Below are 24725 nucleotides of genomic sequence, written 5' to 3'. Positions count from 1 at the left end.
ACTGAGAAGCCACAATTGTAAGGAAATAAGACAGGCCAAACAGGGCAGAGAGGAGAATTAAACTGTGAGGAAGTTAAAATGGAGGGCTCTGTCCTTCTAGGAGCACTGAAACTGGGGTACCCCTTCCAAGGCCTACCTGGCCCTTATACCCTAACGCTGACCAAGAGACTCAGATCTGAGACCTCATTAGCCTACATTTCGGGCCGCTAGGGGAATGAGTGTCTTTGTCCTGAAGGGTGGATTTGGGTGGTAGCCAGTGTCCACAGCATTATTACTACCTAGTAGTCAGTTCCATTGGAGGAGGGCATGGCAACTCACTCCAGTATTCTTGCCTAGAAAACCCCACGGAGAGAGGAGCCTGATGGGCTCCAGTCCATAGAGTGGCACAGAGACACGACTGAAGCAGCTAAGCAGCAGCAGCAGTCCCTTTCATGGCTCCTTTTATCTCCAAGACAAACAAGCTTTCATAGCCCTTCCACCCCTCTCTGCCATCTCCCGCCACACACCCTCTTCACAATAGCCTATGGTCTCTTGCTCCTCTGCAGAGGCATACCTGCCTCTAAGGGCCTGTCAACACAGTTTTCACACTGTGATGTTGTCTGCATCCATATCAGCACACCTTCCTCTCCACCCAGGTTGGGGCCATCTAGTTCCTGTCTGTGCCCTGAGCATAAGAGGTCCTGCCTAGGCTGCTCCAGACTCATTGATCACAGGGAGGACAGCCCCACCCCTTCCCCCAAGGAAGTGGCGCCCAGCCCTCCCCACTCTGTCCCACGGTGCAGATGCTCTTTCCTGTTGGGAATATAGTACCAGAGACTCAGCTTCCTTCCTTTCTGCATGTGGCCTTGGAGAGGGCGGGACCTGGAGGGAGGAGGGGGCTCCTGAGGAGGGAGGTGGGACAGAGGCTTCCTTGGGTTGAAGAATTCTGCTGTGGCAGGCTGAGGTGTGGGCCTGTGAGCCAGTGGAGGGAGTATCCCACTCTGCCGAGACGGCCGGGGGAGAGGGCCCTTCTCAAGGCCAAGGCTTATTGTGGAGGAGGGAGCACTGGACGCCTGGTCAAGCCTGGCGAGCTCCATACCATAGTGTCCTCTGCAGCTCAGAGAGGAGCAGCGCCCAGCGGAGGCTCCCATCTACCCTGCCCCACTCCCATCTGGGGGGCAAAACCGGGAAACCTCGTCGACGAGGGTATCTCAGGTGCCTCCCCACCTCTCCCACCTCCCTCATTTCCTGAGGGAGCCGGAACCTTCTCCTTCTCAGAGGGGCCTAGATGCACACAGTAGCTCAGAGGAGTGCCCACTTTGCCTGCTCTAACCTGGACCTTTGCCCTCACTCCGCTCCAGCTCCTCCAGCCATGGACTCGGCAGCCAGGGACAAAACGCAGCCCGTACTCCCCACTGGTATGAGCCCTTCTGGGTGGGCCGAGGGAGGGATGGTGGCAAGAAAGATGGGGATGGTGGGTTGGGGTCTGACTGGAGCTCTGTAGGGCGGGGAGAGGAGCGGACCACCCTGGGGGACAGGCTGAGGGGTAGGAAGGGGAGCAGATTCGGCAGCCACTTCCTGCAAGCCTAGCCCAATTGACGCAGCTGCCCAGGCTCTTCCTGCCCAGGGCCGGAGTGGCCGGAGCAGGAGAGGGCGGAGCAGCTGGCCCGGGGTGCAGCACTCAAGTGGGCCTCGGGCATCTTCTACCGGCCAGAGCAGCTGGCCAGGCTGGGCCAGTACCGGAGCCGCGAGGTGCAGCGGACCTGTTCTCTGGAAGCACGCATCAAGGTGGGCATCGGGCAGGAGGCAGGAGTGCTGGGGGCGAGCTGAAGGGCTGGCAAGGCCTCACTGCCTGCCTCCCTCCCACAGTCGGTAGTGCAGTCATACCTGGAGGGTGTGAAGACCGGGGTGTGGCAGCTGGCCCAGGCCCTCGAGGCCGTGCGGGGAGCCCATGAGGCCCTGGGCCAGGCCCATGGGCTGCTCCAGGATATGGCTGAGGCTGCACAGACCCTAGAACCCCTGCGGGAGCAGGTTGTACAGCACAAACAACTGCAGGCCCTGTCTCAGCTGCTGCCCCGGCTGCGAGCTGGTGAGTGTGCCTGGCCCTCGGCCTCAGCCCTCTGCCAGCGGGTTGACAAGCACCAAGGGGCTTGTCGCTGATCAAGGGACTGGGATGTCAGTGGGAAATTGCATGGAGGGACACATCGGGGCCCTTCCAGAGAGTAATACAGGCTCCAGATGACGTATGAAGCAGGGTGCCTGTTAGCTCATTCTAGGGTTCCCGGGCATAGGAGGGCTTCCCTGGTAGCTTAGCTGGTAAAGAATCCGTTTATAATGCAGGAGTCCCTGGTTTTATTCCTGGGTCGGGAAGATCCCCTGGAAAAGGGATAGGCTACCCACGCCAGTACTCTTAGGCTTCCCAGGTGGCTCAGTAGTAAAGAATCCACCTGCAACAAGGGAGACCTGGGTTCAATCCCTGAGTTGGGAAGATCCTCTGGAGGAGGGCATGGCAACCCACTCCAGTATTCTTGCCTGGAGAATCCCACTGGACAGAGGAGCCTGGTGGGCTACAGTCCATGGGGTCGCAGAGAGTCAGACATGACTGAGCAACAAAGCACCGTACAAGCATGGAATGTCTGAGTCAGGACTGATACCTGTGGCTCTGCCCAACTTGGCTGTTATATACTGAACTATTTCCCTAACAGGGTGGTCAAATAGCCACTGGCATGACTCCCTCCGCCAAGTTTCTCCCTTCCTTCTGTTTCATCAACTCAAGGGTTTACACCTTAACCACCATGTAGGCCCTTCCCTGGGTCTTTTCAGGCTGGCCAGTGCTCTACTGTACTGATCATTAAATCTTTTACACATCACCCCAGCACCAGGGCATCAACATCCACTGCTGTACCCACTGCACAGGTGGAAAGGTTTAGACTCAAGGCTGTCTCTTCTCTCTGATTAGTGCCAGCTGCAGTGGCCCACACACAGACCCTGATTGATGCCCAGCGGCTCTTGGAAGCCTATGTGAGCCTTCGGGAACTGGAGCAGCTGCAAGAGGAGACGTGTGCACCTCTTGGGGGCCTGGAGTTGCCAGTCTTCGAGGGGCTGGGCCCTCTGGCTGAGGCTCTGGGCCAGGCTGTGGAGGCGGCCGCAGGGGCTGCAGGGCAGCTGGCCCGGGAGGACCCAGCCTTGCTGGTGGCTGCTGTGCGTGTGGCCGAGGTGGATGCTGGGCGCACCACCTCCCTGGAGCAGGCTCCACGGGACTGGCGGCAGCGCTGTCTGCGTGCACTACAGCAGGGCTTGGAGCGGGTCCACTTCGGGACATCTCTGCAACCTGGGCCTGGGGCACTAGCAAAGTGGCTGGAGGCTCTGCGGGTGGCTCTGCCAGCCGAGTTGGCCATGGCTGAGGCTCTGGTAGCACCCTGCTGCCCACCACACTACAAAGTTGTCCAGTTGTGGGCCCACACCCTGCATGGCGGCCTGCGGCGCTGGCTGCAGCAACTCCTGGAAGGGCCTGAGTTGGAAGAAGCCGACACCTTCACCCTGCTGCACTGGGCGCTGCATGTGTACCAGGGGTCAGTGTCTCTGGGGCAGTAGGGAATGGGGACATCAAAGGCTGGGGGCTCCGTGTAACACTGGGCAACCCATCTCCAGGCCAGAAATGATGGGGAGCCTGGAGTTGGGGCCTGAGGCTGATGTGTCTGATCTGGAGCCCCTCCTGACCCTGGAAAACATTGAGCAGTTGGAGGCAACATTTGTGGCCAAAGTCCAGGTGAGTAGTTGGAGCCCAGGTTCAGAGCAGTTCTGCCGCCACCCGTGGGCCTGTATTTGTGGAGTCATGTATCTACCCGTCTCTAGCAGTGTCAGTGCCCTGCTACATCCTGCTGCTCCTTGCCCCCCTTCCCCAGGCAAAGGTGGCCCAGTGGCTGCAGAAGGCACTGGATGGGGAGGTAGTCGAGTGGAGCCGTGAGCAGGAACCCGACACAGATCTGTCTGGCTTCTACCACTCGCCATTGCCAGCCATCGTGCTGCAGGTGGGTGAAAAGTGGCGAGACCTGGGGGCAGCCCTCACAGGGAAAGGGAAGGAGGGCAGGACCAGGACCCCGCTAATGGCTGCCCATCCCTACCTGTAGATCCTGGAAGAGAACATTCGTGTGACCAGAATGGTCAGTGTGTCACTGCAGCAGCGGATGCATGGCATGGCACTATCAGAACTGAGCACCTTCCTGAGGAGGTCTGACCCACTCCCAACTCCTGGCCCTGCTCCTGGGCAGCCCTAAGGGGTTCTGAGTGATCAGACACACCCATGGGAAAGGACTCCTTCAAAACAGGGCCTTGGGTATCTTGGAGGTGGGGCCAGAGTACTAAGGACTGGGGTTGTACCAGAATGACAGCAGGTACCGGAGCCACCTCTGCTCTTTGCAGCTTCAGCGATGCTCTGATCCGATTCTCCCGAGACCATTTCGGCGGGGAAGCAGTGGTCCCTCATTACGTGCCCTACCTACTGGCCACCCTCAACCACCAGTTAGCACTCAGGTACCAGGATGTGCCCACAGAACGCCACCTCCACTAACCCCTGACTGAACATCGATTCAGTATCGATCTAGCCTACACAGGGCCTTTAGGAATTTTAGACTCACGTAACCCTGGGGTTCCAATCCTAGTTCTCCTAATTACTAGCTCTGTGACCTTGGGCCAGTTATCTAATCTCTCTGAATTTTGCTTCTGTCGTCGATAGTATATGGGTAATAATGGACCTTCTGAGACTCACGTGAGATTATAGATATAAAGTACCTACCACAGTACCTGGCACAGAGTGTCAATTATTCATTCATTCAACAAATATTTATCAAGGCCCTATTCTGTGCCAGGTAACGTCTAGCGTTATCTCTGTGAATATAACAAAAATATTCCCTTCCTCTTGGGTCTTATGTTCTCTGGGGTGTGGGCAAGAGAGGACAAACAAGTTAATGATGATTTTGACTCCCTCCTGACTGGGATTAACTCTCTCCTCTTACCGAAACAAACTGAAAGACATAACTTGCTCAAGATCATACCGCGAATTAGAGGCAGGACCAGGTGGCATGTGTGCCTTCTAACTCGCTGAGCCCACCACTTCAGCCTCAGCTGTGTCCACACTTTCAGAAGTGCAGGGAGCTGCCCTTCTTGTCCCCTCAGGCGACACACTTGTGCCACTAGGTGGCGCCCGAGTGGCTAGACAGCAGAGGTTCTCTCGGGCCTTGGCCTTGGTCCTGAAGCCATCCTTTTGGTCGGTCCAGCTCCTCCGTATCCGTCCTGCAGCCCGAATGGGTGGTTCCTGGAGTCTTGGCTCCGGTGGAGGCAGAGCTGGACAAGTTGCAGAAGAGGATCTGTCGCCTGGTGTTGGAGGCGCTGCTGGCGGAGCTACAGGTGAGGCTTCAGGGGGAGACGGGGCTGGGAGGAGGAGATACAGCGTATGCATGGGGGCCTCTGCTGGGGAATGCTGGGTTTGAATCGTCCCTCCAGCTACGTCTCTGAACTCCGTTCCCAGCCCCTATTCGCGGCTCTGCCCTCGCGCCGCTGGCTCTCAAGCCCAGAGTTGCTGGATGACGTGTGCGAGCGGACGGCGCGATTCTGCCAGAACTTTCGGCACGTGCGGAATCCCGCGGTCCAGGTGCATCTGCGGGGAAAGGCTGGCGGGGGACGGGGGTTATCAAAGCGCCCATGCGAAAAACATCCTGGACCCATTTGATCGCGATCCCCACAGCTGTTGCTGGTAGAGGCGGAACGTACGGTGGTGCTGCAGTACCTAAGTGCGCTGATGCAAGGCCGCCTAGTCTGCCGCGGTGCTGACGAGAGGACCCAGGCGGCTGAGCGCCTGCAGCACGATGCGGCCCAGCTTCAGGAGCTTTTCCTCGGTTTGGTGAGAATTCGCTGGGCGAGCGGATGGGCGGGAGTCTTAGTGATTCGATAGGGATCGAGGATTGGAGAAAGACCAACACCTGCGTGCTCAGGGCCTGGAGGAGAGCGTTCAGTGTGTGCCAGTGCTGCTTGCATTGAAGGAGCTGCTGAACCTCCGCGACCCCACGCTACTTGGCCTCGAGGTGGCAGGCTTGCGGCAACAGTTTCCCGACGTGAGGTGCGAAGACCGGCCGGGAAGGGAGGAGACCCAGGAGGGGCTGGGCGGGGCTAACACACCCGTAAACTCCACAGCGAGGATCACGTCTCCGCCCTCCTGGACCTGCGCGGAGACGTGTCCCGAGAGCAGCGCCTGGCCGCACTCAGCTCTCTGCGGGCCGGCCCGCAGCCCTCGCCCCCAGCTGGTCACCGAGCACTTTTCAGCCTCGTGCCAACACCTGCACCCTCGGTGGCCTCCTGCTTCCCCTCAGGGTCCTGTGCCTGACTCCTGACTGCCCGCAGAATAAAGTCACGTCCCCATACGCCTGAATTGTACGTGTTGGCGAAGGGTGGATGAAATAAAAGTGCCCACGAAGGGCAGGGGGTCCAAGTGCAGTGACACACTAAGGTATCCTGGTTCCAGTTCTGATATATGGCTGCGCCCCACCTATCCCGGTACCAGACCTGTACGTGGGCTGCTATCCCAAGTACGGGGACTTCCACAGTGTGCAGGCTACACCCTTACGTGTGCGCGCACCCGCAGAGAGCTCGCGTATCCTACGCCAGAAGTCAGTCAACTGAGGCAGAGGGGGCGGGCTTAAGACAACACCCCACCCAGGGGCGTGACCCGATGGCGGACACCACCCCCCGGCTCTGCCTGGCCCCACCCCAAGCCGTGTCCTCGGGCTCTTGCGGCAGCAGAGATTGACGCGAATCCGCGCTCCTTCGTCTGAGCGTGCGCGCGCCCGAGCCCGTGCGTCACCAGCGTCGGCTCCCGCGGGCTGGGCAGCCGGCGGCCTGTGTTGCGGAGCGGGAACAGCGGCGGCGAGAAGAGGATTGAACAGGTGGGGGCGCGGCACGCGGGTGTAATCCCCCCACCCCCACGAGGCCGAAAAGGCGTTCGACCGGACCCCTCCTCATCTACCTGGGAACCCCGCTCCATTGTCCACTGGCCCCGCCCTCCATTGGGCACACCCTTTGCCCCAGCCCCTGCCACTTATTGGCTGTAGGTCACGCCCCTCCTCGATTTCCTAGTACCCATTGGCTCCTCTTCAATGTTATCTTCTCTTGGAGTTTCTTACTGGCGCAGACCACACCCTCTTATATATCACCAGACTCCGCCTTCAGTCTGGGCTCCTCCCACAACCATCTTTCATTCATTCTGCATCTAGTGCTGGGTACTTTGGTCATGGGGGTGAATGAGACCCGTCCCTGCCCTCAGGGAGTTCAGGGGATGATGTGGGGGGACACGGACCTGGGCTCCAACAATAACAGCCTAGGGTGGTAAAGAAGCCGCTTGGGCACTGGGAGCCTCTAAGACGCTGGGAAGGCTTCCCACAGAAGGTGAGGCCTAAACCCTGTCCTGAAGAATGGTTAGGAGTTTGTTACAAGGAGACATTGGGAGGGCATTCTTGGCAAAAGGACCTGAGACATGAAAAAAACAGGCATATCCTGGTAATTCCAAAGAGGTAGGTCAAATGAAAGAAGGGGAGATAAAGAGGATTGGTACAAGTAAGAGGCCTGGAGAGCAGTGAGGAATCCAGAAAAGTGTATGGTTAGTTGAGGGAAAGGAAGCCTGAGCCTGAAATCATCCAGCAGCTTGTCACTAGGCAGAATGCTGGGAGGAGGGGAGAAGGGATCAGAACTAGCTGGGGAAGCCATGTGCAGGGAGGGAATGATTCCAGTTCTGAGAAGGACAAGGGCTCTCGGTTTCATTCCTTTACTGAACAACTGTTCTGGGGACACAGCTGTGAACACTTAGAAGGAGAAAACAGACAATAGTCACATATACTGTACTTCAGATGGTGATGACTGCATTGGAGGACAATATTGTAGGGAAGGCGAGGTTCTGGTGGAGAGGGTTTAGAGGAGGTTTACTGTCTTATAGAGGGTGTGTTGGGAAGGCTTTTCTAACAAGATATTTGTACAAAAATCTGAGGGAAGTGAGAGTGACCCCTGCTGTTATATGAGGGGAAAGCGTTCCAGACAGGGACATTTTCAGTTTGAGATGCCTGTTATACATTCAAGTAAACATGTTGAATTGAGAACTGACGACATAGTTTGAGGGGCTTCCCTGTGTTTCAGATGGTAAAGAATCTGCCTGCAATGCAGGAGACCTGGGTTGGGAAAATCCCTGGTGAAGGGAATGGCAACCCACTCCGTATCCAGTATTCTTGCCTGGAGAATTCCATGGACATAGGAGCCTGGTGGGTTACAGTTCATAGGGTTGCAAAGAGTTGAATATAGCTGAGCAACTTACACACAGAGAACACTAGTCTGAAGTTTATGAAAGAAGTTTGGGCTGACATATTTAAAACCATGAGAGTGGATGAGATCACCCAGGGAGAGAGCATAAATGGAAAAGAGAAGTTTTCAAGTTCTGGACATTAGAGTTTTTTTTTTTTTTTTTTCCAGGGGAGGGGCGGGTAAGGAAGGATTTATTGTAGCAAGTTAGGAGAACAGCGGGATCTTTCCCAAAGCAGTGTCTCTCCGCATTATGGTGTTAAGAGGTCAGAAAGACAGGGATGACCAGCAAGGAAGACAAGAACAAGCAGCTAGTGAGATGGGAGAACTATGTCCCAGTGTATTCAAGAACCAAGTGGAAGATGTGGCCAAGCTGAGATGAAGTCATTAACTTTGTCAAGTTCTACTGATCAACATGAAGATCATTGGTGACCTTGGTCAGGTCAGTTTGATAGAGAGCAGGGGCCAGAAGTCCCTACTTGAAGTGAAATTTAAGACAGAACAGGAAAGAAGGAACTAGATAAAGACTGAGTATAGATGACTTGGAGTGTTGTATTACCCTGAGAAGCAGCTGGAGGGAGATGCAGTGAAGCTATGGGGTCAAGTGAGGGTTTTGTTTTTTGAGATGGAGAAATAACAGCATGTGTTTATACTGACGGGAAGAATCCAGCAGAATGGAAGAGACTGATGATGTAGGAGATGTAGGAAAAAAGGAGAGATGCTGGAATTATGTCCCTGAGCAGACAGGAGAGTTCGGAGGATGGAGCCTTTGGTCAGTTTCTGGGGAGAGACTGGGTTAGACTGAGCCCTGGTACAGAGTTGGGGTAACCGTCCTGACACTGGCCTTGGATGACCACTAGGAAGATGGCTCTGATAGGAGACACCCAGGGATTGGCTTGGATTGGCTGAACTTTCCCTCTGCTTACAAAAAGCTGGTTCTAATTTAGATTTGAACAGATGGCCCAGAGGGAAGAGAGCATTCCAGGTGGAGGGACTAGCATAAGCATGGGGCAGGTAGGCCCAATGGGCTGGAGGAAGTGGATGGAGCTGGGTGGGAGGGGCGGAGTGAGACTGAGAAAATGCCAGAGGTAGAAGGCAGATAGAAGATAGTGAGACCCCCTCTCCTTTCATCCTGGCAGCTGAGGCTACACTGTACCAAATTCCCAGTCTGGGTGGGCTCTGAGCACAGGGATTAGAATCATGAGTGGGGGGCTTAGGCCTTACTCTCAGAAGCTCATGGGCTAAGGGGATTTGAGGAACCACCATCTACGTGGATGTATGAGACTTCCTCCTGCTTTCCCCCAGTCCAGGGAATGGACTAACTAGGGTGGAGGTGAGGGGGCACAGGGCCTGCTGGCCCTGAGGCCATACCCACTCATTGCTGGCCTCCACATCCTTCCTGTGTCTCCAGAAGTCGACGGTGTGGGGAGCTGGAGTGACCCAGCCGGATGTGCCCTCCAGGACAGAATGGTGCTGGACTCAGGTGCTCAGGTGTACGAGCAGGCACCCCCCAGCCCGCCAGCCAGCCCCTCCTCCTTGGCCCATAGGCCGGGGCCCTCAGACCGAAATGGGACAGCACTGTTCCCCTGGCCTCAGTCCCTGGCCCTGCCCCTGGCTCTGTCCGTCCCCTCAGCCCTGCGGCCCCGGGCGGAGAGGCAGCCCTTCTCAGAGCTGCACTTGGGCCGCCGTGGACACATGCGGCGCAGCGAGAGCACCTACACCGTGAACAGTACTGGCCGGCGGGGGGGCAGCACCCAGAGTCGGGCCCCGCCTGGACGGGGACGGGACCCAGGTAGGGGCACCCTGCGGCCTGCAGCCTCCCTGCCTCATATCGCTAAGGCTCGAAAGGAGGCAGGCCACGGTGCCAGCAAGAGCCCCTGCATGTTGGTGGCTCTGCGGCCAACCAATATGGACCGCGAGCGGGACAAGTTCTTCCAGTCCCATTACACCTACAACCCACAGTTCGAGTACCAGGAACCCATGCCCACGGCTGTGCTGGAGAAATACTGTGAGGCCTCTGGACAGTTCATTCATCAGGTCAGTGACAACTGCCCGCCTCACCCCAGCCCGGACCACCTGAGCGGTCCAGCCTGACCTGCTGCTGCGGCCCTCTGTGCAGGCAGTTGGCATCATCGAGGCTGTTCTGGAGAAGTTTGGGACCTATGAACACTTCGAGGCTGCAACGGGGGGCCAGCTCCTGACCAAGTGCCAGATCTGGTCCATTGTGCGCAGATACATGCAGAAGGAGGGCTGCGTCGGGGAGGTGAACTCACGCTGTCAGTGATACCCCTTTTCCACCCGCTTCCAACCACACTGCCAGACTGGGCAGTGTCAGGCCCAGCTCTGTTCTGGTGGAGCTAGTGACCTCAGGCCAGCCCTGCTCCCGTCCCTGCCCCAGTCAGGTGGGAGCTGGCTCCAAGCAGAGGTAGGGCAGGGTGGGTATTGTGGCCAAGTGTCGGGCCTGGCTCCCCTGTGGCATCAGCAGGTCCACCTCCCCACTGGCCCCCGGGGTTGGTGGCCATGACGTGCGTCTCTCCCACCCACAGGTAGTGGTGCAGCTGAGTGAGGACCTGCTGTCCCAGGCAGTGATGATGGTGGAGAACAGCCGACCAACATTGGCCATCAACCTGACTGGAGCCCGCCAGTACTGGTTGGAGGGCATGCTGCGGCACGAGATAGGTCAGGGTGTGGTAGGTGGGTGGGCTGGGATGAGAGGGGGCTGGGACATGGGGGTGGGGCAGTGAGGGGTCCCAGTAATTCCACCCCCTCTCATTTTTCCCCTTCCCTTCACCAGCAGCCACCTCCTCCCTCAGGCGCACAGAGGTACGCCAGAACATGCCAGCCCACTCTTTGGGCTCACCCTCATTTCCTGTTTCTTTTGGATATCTTTTCCTCCCTCAGCTTCTTCTCTGATTTCCCTTGTCCGTGGGGCAAGACTGCTGAGGCCAAGACAAGCCAGAGGGAGAACCCTAAGGGCCCCACTAGTCTAGCCACAGTACAGGCCTTCCACGGTGGATGCAAGTTCAGATTCTGGGAAGGGAACTGGCTGAAGACACAGATGGATTTAGGAAGGGACTGGCCAGGCTGGAAAGGCAGGCATAGGACACAAATTACTATTCTTTCATGTCTGTCACTCCTCGTCAAGAATCGTGTTGCTCTGGGCCAAAGGGTTGTTGCTGAATATGTCAGCATGAGATGGGCATGCAAGGGTATGGGACTGGCCTCTCTAGGGGGCTGCGGGAGGTGGGGTGGGGGAGCAGTGTTAGTTTGGGAGAATTGTGTGTGTGTAGTCCTGGACGGGTAGGGGAGGATTCATGTATGTGAACCTCTGGATCCTTGGGTGTGAGTTTACCTGAAGATGGTCTTGATGATGCCTTAGGTTGGGTGAGTATGGGTGTGGGGTGGAGAGGCTTGTGTGAGAGCCTGATTTTAGGGACATAAAGCTATGTGAGTCACCGGCTAGAGGTCCAGCCAGGCAGAGCATGGCCCGGATAGGGCCAGGCAGGAAGACCCCCTGGATGCTCAGCCAAGCCTCTTCTTTGCCCTCCCCACAGGTACCCACTACCTTCGGGGTGTGAACAATGCACGACAGCCGTGGCACAGCGCCGAGGGCCGGCAGCAGTACGGGCTGCGGCCAGCAAACCCCACGGAGGAGGGCCTGGCCAGCCTGCACAGCGTGCTGTTCCGCAAGCAGCCCTTCCTGTGGCGCGCGGCACTGCTCTACTATACTATACATCGTGCCGCCCGCATGTCCTTTCGCCAGCTCTTCCAGGACCTGGCGCGCTACGTGCAGGATGCCGATGTGCGCTGGGAGTACTGCGTGCGTGCCAAGCGCGGCCAGACTGACACCTCGCTGCCTGGTGGGCACCAGTCCTGGGGGATTGGCGGGGGAGTGCCTCGACCTGGGGCGGGAAGGTGAGGGTGGGGCTTTGGACCTAGGGCTCACGGCCCTCTTTGCCCACAGGCTGCTTCAGCAAGGACCAGGTATACCTGGATGGCATCCTGCGCATTCTGCGGCATCGCCAGACCATCGACTTCCCACTGCTGACCTCGCTGGGCAAGGTGAGGGGCCACAGGGCCTTCAGAGGTCCCAGTCAGCTCTCCCCCTCACTGCCGTATTCCCTGAGCCTCTGGTTGGAACTCCACTGAGGACTGGGTGCCAGGCCTCTCATGGGGGGAGCGTGGGTGGGGTGAGCACAGGCGATGAGGTGACAGTCTGGCAGCCAGTATAGGTGCTTTTTCTAGCCCACAGGTGTGTGTGTAGACACTGCTAAGGAAGTGAGCATTCCAGGCCAGGAGAGCAGTCAGGAAGGCCTGCAGAAGCAAGCTGGAGAAACAGCCAGGGATCAAGCCCTTGCCACTGGGTATTTGTGCCAAACTGAGGAAGTTGAACTTCATCCAAAGCAGTGGGGAATCCAAGGAGCTTCAAGCGAAGGGTGGCACAGATGTTGGCTTTAGAAGGCTCTGTGTGTCATATGGGAGGAGAGGCCTATGGAAGGGAGTGCAAGGGGAAGCGGAGAAGGCAATGGCAACCCACTCCAGCGCTCTTGCCTGGAAAATCCCATGGGCAGAGGAGCCTGGTAGGCTGCAGTCCATGGGGTCGCTACTAGTCGGACATGACTGAGTGACTTCCCTTTCACTTTTCACTTTCATGCATTGGAGAAGGAAATGGCAACCCACTCCAGTGTTCTTGCCTGGAGAATCCCAGGGACGGAGGAGCCTGGTGGGCTGCTGTTTGTGGGGTCACACAGAGTTGGACACGACTGAAGTGACTTAGCAGCAGCAGCAGCAGCAGCAAGGGGAAGAGGAGGCCTTTCTCATCTCTTCTGCAGCATTGATGGTGGTCTGGCATAACCCCGCAGTGGCCATGCAGATGGAGAAGGGGCAAGCTGGAGAGATCTTCAGAGAGTGGAATCTTTTCAACTCAGTGGCCACTCTGAGTGGGAGGGTGACATATTCTAAGTCCCCACCCTGGAATCTGACCTAGGGACTGTGAGAAGGGTCGGGCTGCATAAGCTGGCACCCAGGAAGGCTGGCTATGAGGCATCTAAGGCGCCTGGTATCCAGGGAAAGGTGTTTGGAAGGCAGTTGGATACCCAGATTTGGAGATGAAGGGGGGAAGCTGGACTGGATACAGGAGTGGGGTTGAAGCACATAGATCTTAGAAGAAGATTTTGAGAAAAAGAGCAAACACCCAGGATGGAGCCACAGGGTACAGAACGTGGGGAATGAATCAGAAGGAGAGTGGGAGGGGTTCTGGGAGCAAAGGGCTATGGGCTATTGGAAGAGAGCTGGGACCAGCTGCCTGAAAACCAGGGGACCCTGCACTGAGGCCCAGCTTTCTCCCTGCAGGTTTCCTATGAGGATGTGGATCACCTCCGGCCCCACGGGGTGCTGGACAACACCCGGGTGCCCCACTTCATGCAGGACTTAGCACGCTACCGGCAGCAGCTGGAACACATCATGACCACCAACCGGCTGGACGAGGCAGAGCTGGGCCGCCTGCTGCCTGACTGATACTGGTTGAGGGCTCCGGATCGGCCCCCAGAACATGAAGCTGGTTGCTCTGTGCTTCCACAGCCTGGGTGTTTCTTGGGGCCTGGGGAGGGCAGAAGCATTTCAGGAGGGAGGAGCGGCAACAGCAGAGAATTTGTGCTAGCCTCCCTGGACCCCAAGGGCCAACAGCAGCATGTCAGGCAAACTAAGTCTGCCCTCTTGTCTCCAGCTGTCTGTTGAGCCAAGGAAGAGCCTGAGGGTGGGAGGGAAGCTGAGCATGGATGGGCATTGAGGTGGGGCGGGGTGGGAGTAGAAACTTGTTCTTGCATGAGATGGCTTTGGGTGTCTGCGTACTCCAGTCTTTTCGTCCCCCACCTGGCCCCTTGGTGCTCCTTCAGCTTTCACGCTGTCTACCTCTCACTGGGTCCTGGTAGGGATCTCCCTTCTCCTGGGGTGACTGCCTGAGCCTGCTGTCCTGGCTTTCACACAGACTCGAGGAGCAGGGATCCTGGTAGTAGAGACCCAGCTGGGGTGGGGTGTGCTTTCCAGCATTTTGCCTCTCCCATCATCATTGTGTGTATTCCCTATTTCTGTGCTGTGTGTCCTGGGCTTCTGAAAGTTCGATGGAGGGAACAGGGCTCCTCTGAAAGGCACTGACTGTTCCTAGCCCCACCGATGCACACCCCCGCCCTCCCTCACATATACATAGGCCTGTGAGTCAAGCCGAGAGCTCCCCTGGCCTTGCCCTCAACCCCTGCACTGGCCTCTGCTGTCCCTGTCTTTGCCCACACCCTCGCAGCTGGTCTCTGGCAGAGGTTGGCATAGGCGGGCAGCATCCACAATCAAGCCTGAGGGGCAGGCCCCCAGTGGTTCCAAGTTCTGAGCCTCTCCTTAACCAGGAGAGGTGCCAAGATGATTGTTGCTTCTAGTTTCACCTCAGACTCAGCTGTGTGAGGTTGACCCAGCCCTGCTTCCACCCTTGGCCTTAGTTTTTCCATTTGAAAACTTGGAAACACAGCTGGAAAGTCCTTATTCCTTTGGTCATTGAATATGTATAGAGCGCCTTCTGTGTACCAGTTAACTGGTCAGAATCCTCACTGAGCTCCCAGTCCTGAGAGAAGCCAATTAAAACAATTATAATTAAGTGTGTCGGCTTCATCTACTCACGATCACTTCCTCTTTCTCTTAATCTCCCTTCCCAAGGCTGTGAGTCTAGCTTTCTCTAAATGGAGATAAGTACTCCTTTCCTGGCCCTTTGTGCCAGTGCTAGGGGCTTTCTTGGGTGGGGCTGGTGATGACACATGTCCCCAAATGGTTCATGAGGATAAAAGGGCCATGGAGCAGGGCCCAAGGATCTGGCCCTTGTCCCACTGGAGACCTGGGTCTGGGTTCTCCAGGGGTACAGCTTGTACTGTTGAGGACAGAAATGGGCTGAGAACTGTGCCATGGGGACAGGACTGCCCAAAGACTTTGGGACTTAGAGGCACACAGCCACACCCTCGTTCCTAGGCAAAGAGCCACAATCAGAGTCCAGGCTGACCCTCCAGAATTTATTCACTTTCAGTGGTACTGGGCCAGATGGAACCTTGGTGGCATCTGACCCCACCTTGGCGGGATCCCAGACCTCATGCTGCTAGGACGAAGAGCGGCCTGTGGGTGCTATGGCTTTCAGGAATCTAGAAATAATAGAGGGGCGTGGTCATTCAGATAGAGCCCCGCCTCCTCTGCCTCCCAGGCCACACCCTCCCGCCAGGTTTGGGTATCCTCACACCTTCAGGCTCGTCTTCTGCCTCGAAGTCAGGCTCTGGCTCTGGCTCCGCCTCTGGCTCTGGCTCTGCCTCTGGTTCCGGATCCATTTGGGGGTCCAACTCCGGTTCAGCCCCTTCAGAGGTCTCGGCTTCCAGCTCTGGCTCAGCTTCCTCGGGGGTTCCGGATTGTGCTGCCTCGGAGTCCTCAGGACCCCGGGCCTCATCGGATTCTGGAGCTCTGGGCAGCCAGGGGCACGTGGTCCCTGAGTCAGCAGCCCCGGGAGTCCAGTGGCCTGGGCATGGAGGATCATAGCTTCGTTCCCGGTAGCCTACGGCGGAGGTGGGAGTGTCTCAGGCTCAGTTTATCCTCGGTGGTTTCCTCTGCACACGTTCGAGTCTTTGGGGAAGACCACAGATCGATGCCCTCATGCCACGCCCCCTCCTCTGACCTAGGCTCCGCCTCCCCCGCGCGCTCTCACCGGTCCCCACGTGCTGCCAGTCCCAGGCGGGATCGGGCGCCCGCACAGTTCGCTGGGCGCAGCTCAGCAGCTCCTGGCAGGCAGCCTCGCCCTTGCTCTGCACCAGCAGCAACAGGCGGCGCACCCTGCGTTCGGCGTCGGGCAGCGCGTCTAGAGCCTCGTACTCGGGCCCGGTGAGCACGCCCCTTGCCAGCAGCGCATCCAGCAGCAGCCCCGAGTCCGCCTGCAGCGTCTCTACCAGGCGTTTCCGCTCGCGGTCGATCGTCTCTGATGGCCTCTCCTGGGTGTTGCCCATGGTAGGGGCTGCATGGGAGGTGGGGGGCCGAGAGGTAGTGGGGGCCGGAGCTCCCCCCCTTTTGACCTCTCTCCCAGGGCCCCAGTGAACATCCGTGGCTGGGGTCTAAGTTCACCTGGATCTCTGCGGTTTGTCAGGCCCGCAGCGCAGCACCGATCCTGCCTCCCTGATCTTTTCTGTCTTATTTCTCCCTCTGGATTCACCTTCGGCCCCTAAATGTTAACTGTGGCACTCCTCTCCTACCCTAGCTATCCCAGGACCCTCATCTACTCTGACTGCTCTCGCCAAGCAGGTCCTTCCTCCTGAGCCCCTGCCACCTGTAGATACCGGGAGAGATTCGGACCTAGTTTATCCAACCTAACTTCTCTTTCCCAACCTGCTTCCCCAACTTACAGCTGGTCCTGATAACCCACACCCAGCTTGCAATCAAGTTCCTGCCGAATACTTCTGTCAACTTCACCACAGAGTCTAGTCTTTCACTTCCAGCCTAGACCCTGCAAAGCTCCATATCTCCCCTCCCAGATCCCAAAGTGCTGAGAGTCTTCCCGTTCCTCTCACCTGCCAGAGGAAGTCCAGACCCTTATCCTGACTCTGAGGTCCATCCTTCCAGGACAGGCCCCTGCCTCTGCACCCCCTCACTGATACCACCACGTGTTGGAACCCCAGTGTGGTTTCCTAGACTCTCCTGGTTCCCTAATACCTGAGTAGAGATACCTGAGTCCTCCTGAGTATTAGCTCTGACCAAGATCTTCTGACATACCTGAGACCAAACTGTCTCCCTGCTGCCCTGAGAATGATTCACAGCCATCATCTTGAAGTATCCAGGACCCAACTCATAAAAGCTACCAGCAATTGTCAAACTTTCACTGTTTTCCTCAGTGGATCCTCCCATTTTGAGAGGCTGTCACCACCCCAACAGCAGGCCTTGGGCAGAAATTAATCTGCTTTGTTCACTTATCAACAGCCAAGGACAATGGCCCATCTCCTCTTGGGTCATCTGACCCAGGCAGCAAGGTCCCTGGCATTAAGGGGCAATTAGGTCAGGCCCTGGGCCACTCCCATTCTCAGTCCATCTCCCTTGGCTTTGGCTTTGTCCAAGGGTTTCATCCTCTCTTTGGGGTCCCTCCTTCACCTCCTTACCTGGCTCTAGGTCTGGGAGAGAGGATTCGGTCTTAACCCCCATCTCTCTCACTGCCTGCTGTCATGCTATGCCTCCCTGGTCATTGCACCCCTCCTAGCCCTACTGAGGTGTCAGCCCTTCCCTCAGGCTATGAGCAGAGACCCTTTGCCCTTCCCTTTCCCTTCATGTCCCATCTGTGACAAATGCTGCTCCTCCACTGACATCTCAGTGAGAATCGGCATCTCCCTCCACCCCTCATCTCCTGTAACAGTCTCTCCCAGCACCTCTCACTCCTGTCCCATCACCCTACAGAACAGTGACTTTGACAGCTCTCTAGGGTAGGATTATTGTGCCCATTTTACAGAGGAGGAGACAGGCTCAGACAGACCAAGTGGCTAGCTCCAGCCTGAATTACGAGGGGTCTGGCCAAGCAGAATGCCAACCATGACTACCTGTCCCTCAACCCTCGTGGGATCACCAGAGAGAATCCAGACTATCTGTTCACTTCCCAGCCCTTAGATAGCAGGCTTTTCCCCACTTTCCTCAACCATTCAGTACCGGCACTTCCCAAACTTTGTAGACACTGTTCCCTGGGCCTGGAATCCCCTTTCTCCTTCCAAGTGGTGGACCCATCTTCAAGACTCAAATGTCCCCTCGTTTACCCCAATGCCCAAGTGTCCCAGAGGCAGATTCTTTCCTTCTCCTCTGTATCCCAGTGAACATCATACACCCTCACTAGGCTGACATCACCTGACTGTGTACCATGGATCCTCTGCCTTCTTACTTGAGGTTTCCAAAATCTGTCCCCCCAGTCAAGAGTGCAGGAAGGGAGGGAGGGCAGAACCCACTGTGTACAGGTGCAGAGAGGGAGGGGACATATTAGTTTGGCCCCTCCTTTTTTCTCCCTCCTCCCCAAATTATTTTCATGTTAGCTTCCTCCTCTAGTTACCTCAAGTCCTGCCTTTTGTCCTGTCTGGACAGCAGAGACCCCAGCTAGTCTGGATCCTCTGAGATTTAATGCTCAGAATATCGAAGTTATGTCCTTCAATGGTCACAGCCCAGATTCTTCCCAGAGGACCTGGCGGCTCCAGTTAGCACGCGTGGTCGGGGGTCTCTGCCGCCCTCCCCACCTCGCTCCCTGCGCTCGTTTTTTCGCTAAGGAGCGAAGGCGGTGGGCCAGCGCCGAAGACCGCGCACCTGCGAACTCAACATCCATCCCTCCACCCAGCCCCAGAGATGAGTCCTGCGGAAGGGAGGGGAGGGGAGAGGGGAGGAGAGGGGCGGGGCTTACAGACCTTCGCGCACGGCTGCTGGTGGTGATCGGGCACGGATTTCGCCCAAACTCAGTTTCTCTTCCCTCCCCCAGCCGGAGGGGGAGGGGTTCGGTGGGGCTCCCGGTCCCTGCGCTCCTGGCGGCCCCACTCACGGGTCGAGCCTCGGCAGGGCAGGAGATGACGAGGCAGAAAGGGCCAGGCGGGGTGGGGATGGGAGCAGCAGCTGCAGCGGGGGCGGGGCGGCCAGGGCTGCCGGGAACCGGGAGGGGGTGGGGAAAGGGGGCCGTTCTTCTCGGGACGCGGGGAGGCCGACCGCAGAGGTCGAGTACCGCCTGGCCGCGTTTACGCAGTCCGCTTTCCCTCATCACCCCGGGCGCGCCGGAGGAGTCGGGGTGGGGACCGTTAAGCCCGCGGACCCAAGTACCCCAGCAATTCCCAGGAGTTTTATACCCATTCTCTTTGCCTGCACAGAGAAGGCTCAGAGAAGGAGACCAGCTTACTGAAGATCACAGAGCGGGTGCACTGCGGTGCTGGGTGTGACCCCTAAAAGCCCCCGATTCCCGGAGGTCTCAGTGGCCATGCGCCATCCCTGGATTCGCACCCGGAGGATGGGGCCTAAGCAGGAGAGCTCGGCCTCGGAGGCAACTCCGCTCTTCAAGGGTTCCTCGATTAACATTAAAGCCCTGAGATTTGGACGTTTCTGTGAAGGCAAAGGCACCCCCCACCCATGACTTCTGTGCTCCCTGGTCGGTAAAGGAAAGAGACCAGAAACACAGGGAAAAAAATGCGGTTTTATGCAGGACTCGGGAATGGAGAGGGGCTGCCAAGTAACTGGGGCTTCACTCAGAGTCCACCAGGGGGCTCAAGGAAGCCGAGCGGGGCGTGCTACTGCCGGCCAGCCCCTCAGCAGGGCTGGCTTCGGTGTGGAGGGTGTCTCAGGGGGAGGGGTTGTCTCCCGCGCCCAGGTAGGAGGCCCGGCTCTCAGGGCTGCTGTAAATGGTTAAAGCTCCAGGCAGGCTGAGGGCTGGGCCTCCTAAAGACGCTGGGATGTCCAGCAGGAGTGGTGCCCCGAGTGTGGAGTCCTTTCCTAGGAGAAGCGGGGCTGTACTCAGCAGGGAGAGACGGGCATCTCCTTTCTTCGGGGAAGGAGAGCTTCACTCGCCTTGCCCTCTGGTCAGTTAGGATGAAACATCCACTTTCAACCTCTCCCTCTTGCTTCGGGGATTTTCCTCCAAAACATCGACTGCCCAGCCCACCCAATCGTGTTAGCTCAGGCCCCTCGGGGTCTCCCCCAGGTCCCTGAGTCACCACATATATTACCTGGGCCTGGAGAATTTAACCCCTTAACTGCCAGCTCAGTCTCACCCTTCTCTGGAACCAAGGGCTGCAACTGCAGAAGAGAACCGCAGGAAGCAGCTGGGGAAGGGAGCTGGGGCTTTGGCTGAGGGAGAACAGTGGTGGACTAAAGGGCTTGGCTGAGCAACCCTCAACACCCACCCCCAACACCCTCCCCACCCCCATCTTACCAGGGACAGCTCCATGTCTAAGTCCATCAGAGTCCATTCCCGCCCTTGGAGGCTGGGGCCCAGCACCTGGGGGGAGCTCTGGGTCAACGGTGTCCTCCCCAGGGTGCCCAAACAGCTGGAGCCCACTGAGCCCTGTGCCCCTGCCTCACTGAACGTGTACTCACATCCAGTGGCCCTGCGGGCTCCACACTTTCAGGGGGGGCCCGAAGCAGCATTGGAGGCAGCAGACTGTCTGGGCTCCGGCCTCCCCTCTCCAGGTCCAGAGGGCCCCTGTGCACAGAGAACTGCTGTTGGCCACTCCTTGCATTAGGTTTCCAAGGAACCTGGATACATCAGGATCTAAATCTGACAATATCTAGAAAGTGTTAGAAGAGGACTTCCCAACCCACACACACAGAAGGGCACAGAGAAAGCACCTTCTGCCTCCTACCTTTGGCCTGAGGTTTGGGTCGTGTGCCTGCCCCGACCCAGGCACTTATCAGTTCCAGTGGTTCTTAAACTGTCATGTACTTTACAATCGCCCCAGTGTTGGCATTTAAAATGCAGACTCCTCAGCCCTGCCACTGAGAAGTTTCCACTTTCCAGGGGCCTCTGAAGCTGGTGCTCCTTAGAGCAACTCTGCGAAATCAGGTCAGATCATGGCTGCCTCCTCAGCCACCCTGGGACAGACAAAGCTGGGAAGTTTCAGGACTAGCTAGTGCCGGTCTAGCTGCAAAAGTGGCCCATGAGGTTTATAATCACAAATGGGCTTTCTGCTCACCTGTCAGGAACCTCCCTGGGGCCTCTTGGTTCAGGCTGTTGGGCATTCCTGGGCCCCTCAGGGCTGAAGCTCCCCTTCCCCTCCAGGATGGCCTGCACCACAGCCACAGGCAGCGGTGGGGGTGCTGTCACGCAGAAGTCACACTCGTTTGGGGCCAGGGCCAGCCCGGCCTCGCCTTCCCCCCCTGGGCTGGCTGGCTCTTCTTTGAGCAGTGCCAGGCCCTTCTCCCTGCACCGGAGAAAAGCTTCAACCAGACCCTGGAGCTGACCTCTCCCCCTATCCCCACAGCCATCTGGGCTGCCAGGCCCGCCCCCCACAGCTCCCCAGAGGGCAGCCCCAGTCCCTCTTACCTCCTGCCACCACTGGAGGGGGAAAGCCTGGTTCCTTCAGGGGAAGGAGAGTCTTCCGGGAGGTCGGAGATGATGGGGCCTCTGGCCCTGTGAGGGCTGCTGAGGCCCAGCGTGGTCTCCGGGAGGGGCTGTAAGTAGAAGACGAGGTTGAGCCCTTCACCTCAAGTCATAGGGTGACTCGGAGCCCGACTGGTACGACATGGGCAAGACCTAAGGAGAAAGGCTTGAGGGGGGAGGCTTGGTCCATGCTGGGTCTGGTGGGAGGGAGGCTAGGCTCCATCTTCTCTTCTATTTTTTTCATCTCTTCTTTTTGGGGAATGGGGAAAGAGAACAGGCTCTCTATGGAGAGATGAGAGGAGAAACAAAAACCTACCGACTGGATAAAGTAGGGGTCCTGCAGGAGGGCACCAGGTAAGGGGCAGGCGTTGAATTTGGCTGGCGTTGGGCACCCCTCATCCAGCATCAGCGACCTGTGCAAGGTGGCCAGGAGCACAGGTAGGGGGCTGGGCAGGTTCATCTCCCAGGCCCCTCAGCCTGCATCACCGCCCTCCCACAGGCCCCAGCAGCCACGTCAGCAGAGCTGAGGCCTGTTGCCAGGGCATCAGTCACATGCTGGAGGCAGAAGGGGCTCCCCCCCACAGAGATGGAGGCCCTTTGGGGGCAGAGGGAAGGGAGGAAGCCTGGTTTGGGCCCCAGACCCTCTGCTCTTGGAATACTTTGGGGTGAAGGGGAAGGGGATCATGGGGTGGAAGTACAGGGTTAAGGTCCTGGAAGTGAGGGGTCTCAGAGTCAGGGTTTTGGTGGTAGAATTAGGGGTAGGGGGGAAGCCCTGGAATGGGGCTTTTGGGGAGATGGCCATGGGGTGAGGAAGATGGTAGTGCAGGGGAAAGGCAGGTGAAGGGGTTTCTGAAGGAGAAGGAGTTCCGCCTGGAGCTCTGGCAGGGAGGTGCTGGAAGGGGTGGGGGCGTCTCTGGGGTTCTCACTCACAGCTTCCTCTTAGCTCCTGCGCTGCCAGACCCAGCCTGAAGTGGCCCAAAGAGGCACTGGATCAGCTGAAAAGGAAACAAAGGGTTAACTCATCTTTGGGGCCTTGCCCCTCACTCTAACAAGATACTTCCAGGGGGCTTCCAGGACTAGGCGTTGTGGGGGGTACGTTCAGGAGTGGGGTCGGGGGAGAGGAACACCTTGCCGATGACCCGATGCTGTTGACCGTGGCTCTGCCGCAGCGTGACCACCTCCCTCCACAGGATCTCGTTCTGCCTGGGGAAAAGGCGTGGGAGGGTGCTGAGGCATCTGAGAGTTCGCCGGGTCACCACCCCCACCCCCAGAATGGCAGGCCCGCGCCCGCGCCCACTCGGATGGTCGTCCATCCATAGTTGAGACTGCCACAGCTCGGCCCACTGGTCTTGCAGGAGGAGCCGAGGCACAAAAGAGGAAGGAGCTGCCCAGAACCGTCTAGAAGCCAGTGTCCTCGCGCCCAGAGCCCCCCTTCTCCCTCCCCATTCTCCTCCGCCCCCTCCCCCCGCACTGCCTGAGTTCCCGCAGCCGCGCCTCGGTGCTCTCCTGCACTCCCCGAAAAGCCTGCACCTCGCCCAGCAGCCGGCCCAGGTCCTCGGGGCGCCAGCGGCCGTCGTCGCCGCGCAGCGCGGGCACCTGAAGGTGGGAGGCTCTCTCAGGTAAGGGTCGCACGAAATAGCTGTCCCACTTCCACCCGGGTTCGCTGGTCACTGCTGGCCGCCCCTAACCTTGCGGCGCACGCGTTCCAGCAGTTGCTCTCGGCCGCGTACGAAGCTCGGGTGCTGGAACTCGACGTGATCCCGTTCGGGTCTCAGCAGGCCACCCTGCTCGATGCTCACCACCTTCCGAAAACCGTCTAGGGAGCGGGGCGCGGGGGCGTAAGTTGCTAAGTCCCCGCGAACCAAGTCACCCACGCTCGATTCCCACTAGGCCCTAGGAACTCACACATATTGAGTTGCCGCACGAAGCTTGCCATGTTGCTGTGCTTGAAGTATTGGGGCAGCACCTCCTTGGCGAAGCGGCTCTGGTCGCTCACGAGGAAGCTGGTGCCGCTCTGAGGAGAGCACCGCCCGCCCACTCACGGTGCGGGCGGAGACCAGACGACACAGTGAGTGGTGCCCGCCCACGGCCAAGCCAGTGGTCCGGCGCGCGCACACAAACTCGCACTCACTCTGGAGACCGAGGCTGCAATTCATGGGGACGTGGGACGAGGCCGGGCAGGAACCAGCTCTGAGGCCTATCCCGGGGCGACCACAGTGAACCTCTATCCCAGCCCACCCAGACTCCCTACTCGGTTCTGTAGGAGGAGGTGCAGAAGCCAGACTTGGGTTCCAGACCCGGACGGCTCCCAGACCCGCGTTGTGACTCTGAGTTAGAATCAGACCTAGCCCTTCCATTCTCCTGGTCTCTGTTTTCCCATCTGTCTGATGGGATAGGGTGGGAACTAGAAGACCTCAAAGATCCTTCGGGTGCTGGGTCTCCTTCAGAAGGCTCCTACCCTTTCCTCTGCCCGAAGGAAGTCGCCTCACCTCCATCTCCAATATCACAACCCCCGCCCAAGCCGTCGCCTACCCTAGACGGCTGAATCAAGGGACCCATAACCCCGTCCCAGGCAGGGGTTGATGAGCGTGGACGTTCACTAACGTGGAGGAATCCCGGGGACCACTGAGGAAGTCGAGGGGCCCCAGCCCTCACCGGGCTCCAGCGGATCAGGTGGTCGGTCCCCGGGTCGCCCACCAGCGCCCATAACTTGCCGAGGAAGGCAGGCACTGGGCTGGGGCCCGGCTCCGTGGGCAGCGCGGCCGGCGCTTCCTGCATGGCGCAGTCTCGGCCTCGTTAAGCGCTCGGGCCCGGCCGCCGCGGGCTTGTCAAAGCCACGGAAAGTGCTGCGTTTGCCGCCTGCCCCGCCCTACTCCGCCTCCCGGCGCCGGGTCAGGCGGGGGCCACGTGCGAACTGGCGGGGCGGGGCTCTGGCCGCGGCCGCACCACCAGCGGACCGAAAGGGCAGTATGGGATCGGATGTGCGTGGGGGCAGGGTGCAGGAGGGAGGGAGACCTGAGTTCGAGTCGCACCCTACTCAGGCCCGCTGTTTGCTCTTGTGTTCTTTGGGAGAAATCGAGCGTACACAGCCTGATGTAGGCTGGGAAAGCAATGGAATGGGCACAGCCAAGCGGTAGAGAGGCAGATAGGAGCGGGCGAGGGTGGGGAGGAGAAGCAGACACCCTCCCGCGGAACCTGGGACGCTGTCATTCCGAAGATGCCAGGACCCCGACCCTGACCGCTGCAGCCGCATCGGTAGAAATGGACCTTGAGGTCTCAAACCCTCCCTACCCCTCTTCCAGCC

General features: G+C 58.3%; 4 protein-coding genes across 12 annotated transcripts; 2 read left to right on the top strand and 2 right to left on the bottom strand.

Annotated features, from left to right (window-relative positions):
* Window positions 1–913: 913 nt before the first annotated feature.
* On the top strand, window positions 914–6374 carry EXOC3L1 (exocyst complex component 3 like 1). 7 transcript variants are annotated; one of them, XM_068992284.1, is made up of 14 exons: window positions 914–1185; window positions 1341–1397; window positions 1607–1767; window positions 1849–2068; window positions 2939–3551; window positions 3631–3748; window positions 3885–4010; window positions 4110–4210; window positions 4402–4512; window positions 5256–5385; window positions 5507–5629; window positions 5723–5878; window positions 5970–6094; window positions 6169–6374. In XM_068992284.1, the coding sequence occupies exons 2-14, from the start codon at window positions 1352–1354 to the stop codon at window positions 6356–6358; spliced, it is 2220 nt and encodes a 739-aa protein (XP_068848385.1). In that variant the 5' UTR covers window positions 914–1185; window positions 1341–1351; the 3' UTR covers window positions 6359–6374. The 7 variants fall into 7 exon arrangements, with proteins under 7 accessions (XP_068848385.1, XP_068848386.1, XP_068848384.1 ...); XM_068992285.1 differs by having other exon boundaries at window positions 914–1194; window positions 1694–1767; XM_068992283.1 differs by having other exon boundaries at window positions 914–1194.
* A 3409-nt stretch (window positions 6375–9783) lies between these two features.
* On the top strand, window positions 9784–13833 carry MATCAP1 (microtubule associated tyrosine carboxypeptidase 1). Of its 2 annotated transcripts, XM_068992961.1 has the most exons (6): window positions 9784–10353; window positions 10436–10579; window positions 10863–10995; window positions 11871–12176; window positions 12281–12378; window positions 13669–13833. In XM_068992961.1, exons 1-6 carry the CDS (start codon window positions 9784–9786, stop codon window positions 13831–13833), a joined length of 1416 nt encoding a protein of 471 aa, XP_068849062.1. The 2 variants fall into 2 exon arrangements, with proteins under 2 accessions (XP_068849062.1, XP_068849063.1); XM_068992962.1 differs by lacking the exon at window positions 13669–13833 and having other exon boundaries at window positions 12291–12364.
* Window positions 13834–15368: 1535 nt separating this feature from the next.
* On the bottom strand, window positions 15369–17414 carry NOL3 (nucleolar protein 3). The gene is made up of 3 exons (XM_068992698.1): window positions 16040–17414; window positions 15584–15889; window positions 15369–15488 (listed from the first exon to the last, which is right to left on the bottom strand). The coding sequence occupies exons 1-3, from the start codon at window positions 16332–16334 to the stop codon at window positions 15481–15483; spliced, it is 609 nt and encodes a 202-aa protein (XP_068848799.1). The 5' UTR covers window positions 16335–17414; the 3' UTR covers window positions 15369–15480.
* A 2094-nt stretch (window positions 17415–19508) lies between these two features.
* On the bottom strand, window positions 19509–24250 carry HSF4 (heat shock transcription factor 4). 2 transcript variants are annotated; one of them, XM_068992625.1, is made up of 13 exons: window positions 24077–24250; window positions 23327–23435; window positions 23110–23237; window positions 22893–23017; window positions 22549–22624; window positions 22352–22416; window positions 21738–21834; window positions 21365–21518; window positions 21015–21138; window positions 20419–20524; window positions 20255–20320; window positions 20049–20118; window positions 19509–19815 (listed from the first exon to the last, which is right to left on the bottom strand). In XM_068992625.1, exons 1-13 carry the CDS (start codon window positions 24197–24199, stop codon window positions 19664–19666), a joined length of 1395 nt encoding a protein of 464 aa, XP_068848726.1. In that variant the 5' UTR covers window positions 24200–24250; the 3' UTR covers window positions 19509–19663. The 2 variants fall into 2 exon arrangements, with proteins under 2 accessions (XP_068848726.1, XP_068848725.1); XM_068992624.1 differs by having other exon boundaries at window positions 21015–21242; window positions 21365–21492.
* Between the last annotated feature and the right edge of the window lie 475 nt (window positions 24251–24725).

Source organism: Capricornis sumatraensis, chromosome 20 (assembly GCF_032405125.1).
Source record: "Capricornis sumatraensis isolate serow.1 chromosome 20, serow.2, whole genome shotgun sequence".
NCBI lineage: Eukaryota > Metazoa > Chordata > Mammalia > Artiodactyla > Bovidae > Capricornis > Capricornis sumatraensis.
Note: the sequence above shows the minus strand (reverse complement) of the source record. Positions and strands in the feature narration are given on the sequence as shown.

Coding starts and splice junctions, on each gene's coding strand:
- EXOC3L1 (XM_068992280.1), top strand. CDS start 1,268: ATGCACACAGTAGCTCAGAGGAGTGCCCACTTTGCCTGCTCTAACCTG. Junction 3,552..3,630: donor GCGCTGCATGTGTACCAGGG/GTCAGTGTCTCT, acceptor ACCCATCTCCAG/GCCAGAAATGATGGGGAGCC. Junction 5,386..5,506: donor CGCTGCTGGCGGAGCTACAG/GTGAGGCTTCAG, acceptor CTCCGTTCCCAG/CCCCTATTCGCGGCTCTGCC.
- MATCAP1 (XM_068992961.1), top strand. CDS start 9,784: ATGGTGCTGGACTCAGGTGCTCAGGTGTACGAGCAGGCACCCCCCAGC. Junction 10,580..10,862: donor AGGAGGGCTGCGTCGGGGAG/GTGAACTCACGC, acceptor TCCCACCCACAG/GTAGTGGTGCAGCTGAGTGA. Junction 12,177..12,280: donor GACTGACACCTCGCTGCCTG/GTGGGCACCAGT, acceptor CTTTGCCCACAG/GCTGCTTCAGCAAGGACCAG.
- NOL3 (XM_068992698.1), bottom strand. CDS start 16,334: ATGGGCAACACCCAGGAGAGGCCATCAGAGACGATCGACCGCGAGCGG. Junction 15,890..16,039: donor CTGGCAGCACGTGGGGACCG/GTGAGAGCGCGC, acceptor CCTCCGCCGTAG/GCTACCGGGAACGAAGCTAT.
- HSF4 (XM_068992624.1), bottom strand. CDS start 24,199: ATGCAGGAAGCGCCGGCCGCGCTGCCCACGGAGCCGGGCCCCAGCCCA. Junction 23,436..24,076: donor ACCTGATCCGCTGGAGCCCG/GTGAGGGCTGGG, acceptor TGCTCTCCTCAG/AGCGGCACCAGCTTCCTCGT. Junction 19,816..20,048: donor GTTAAATTCTCCAGGCCCAG/GTAATATATGTG, acceptor CGCTTCTCCTAG/GAAAGGACTCCACACTCGGG.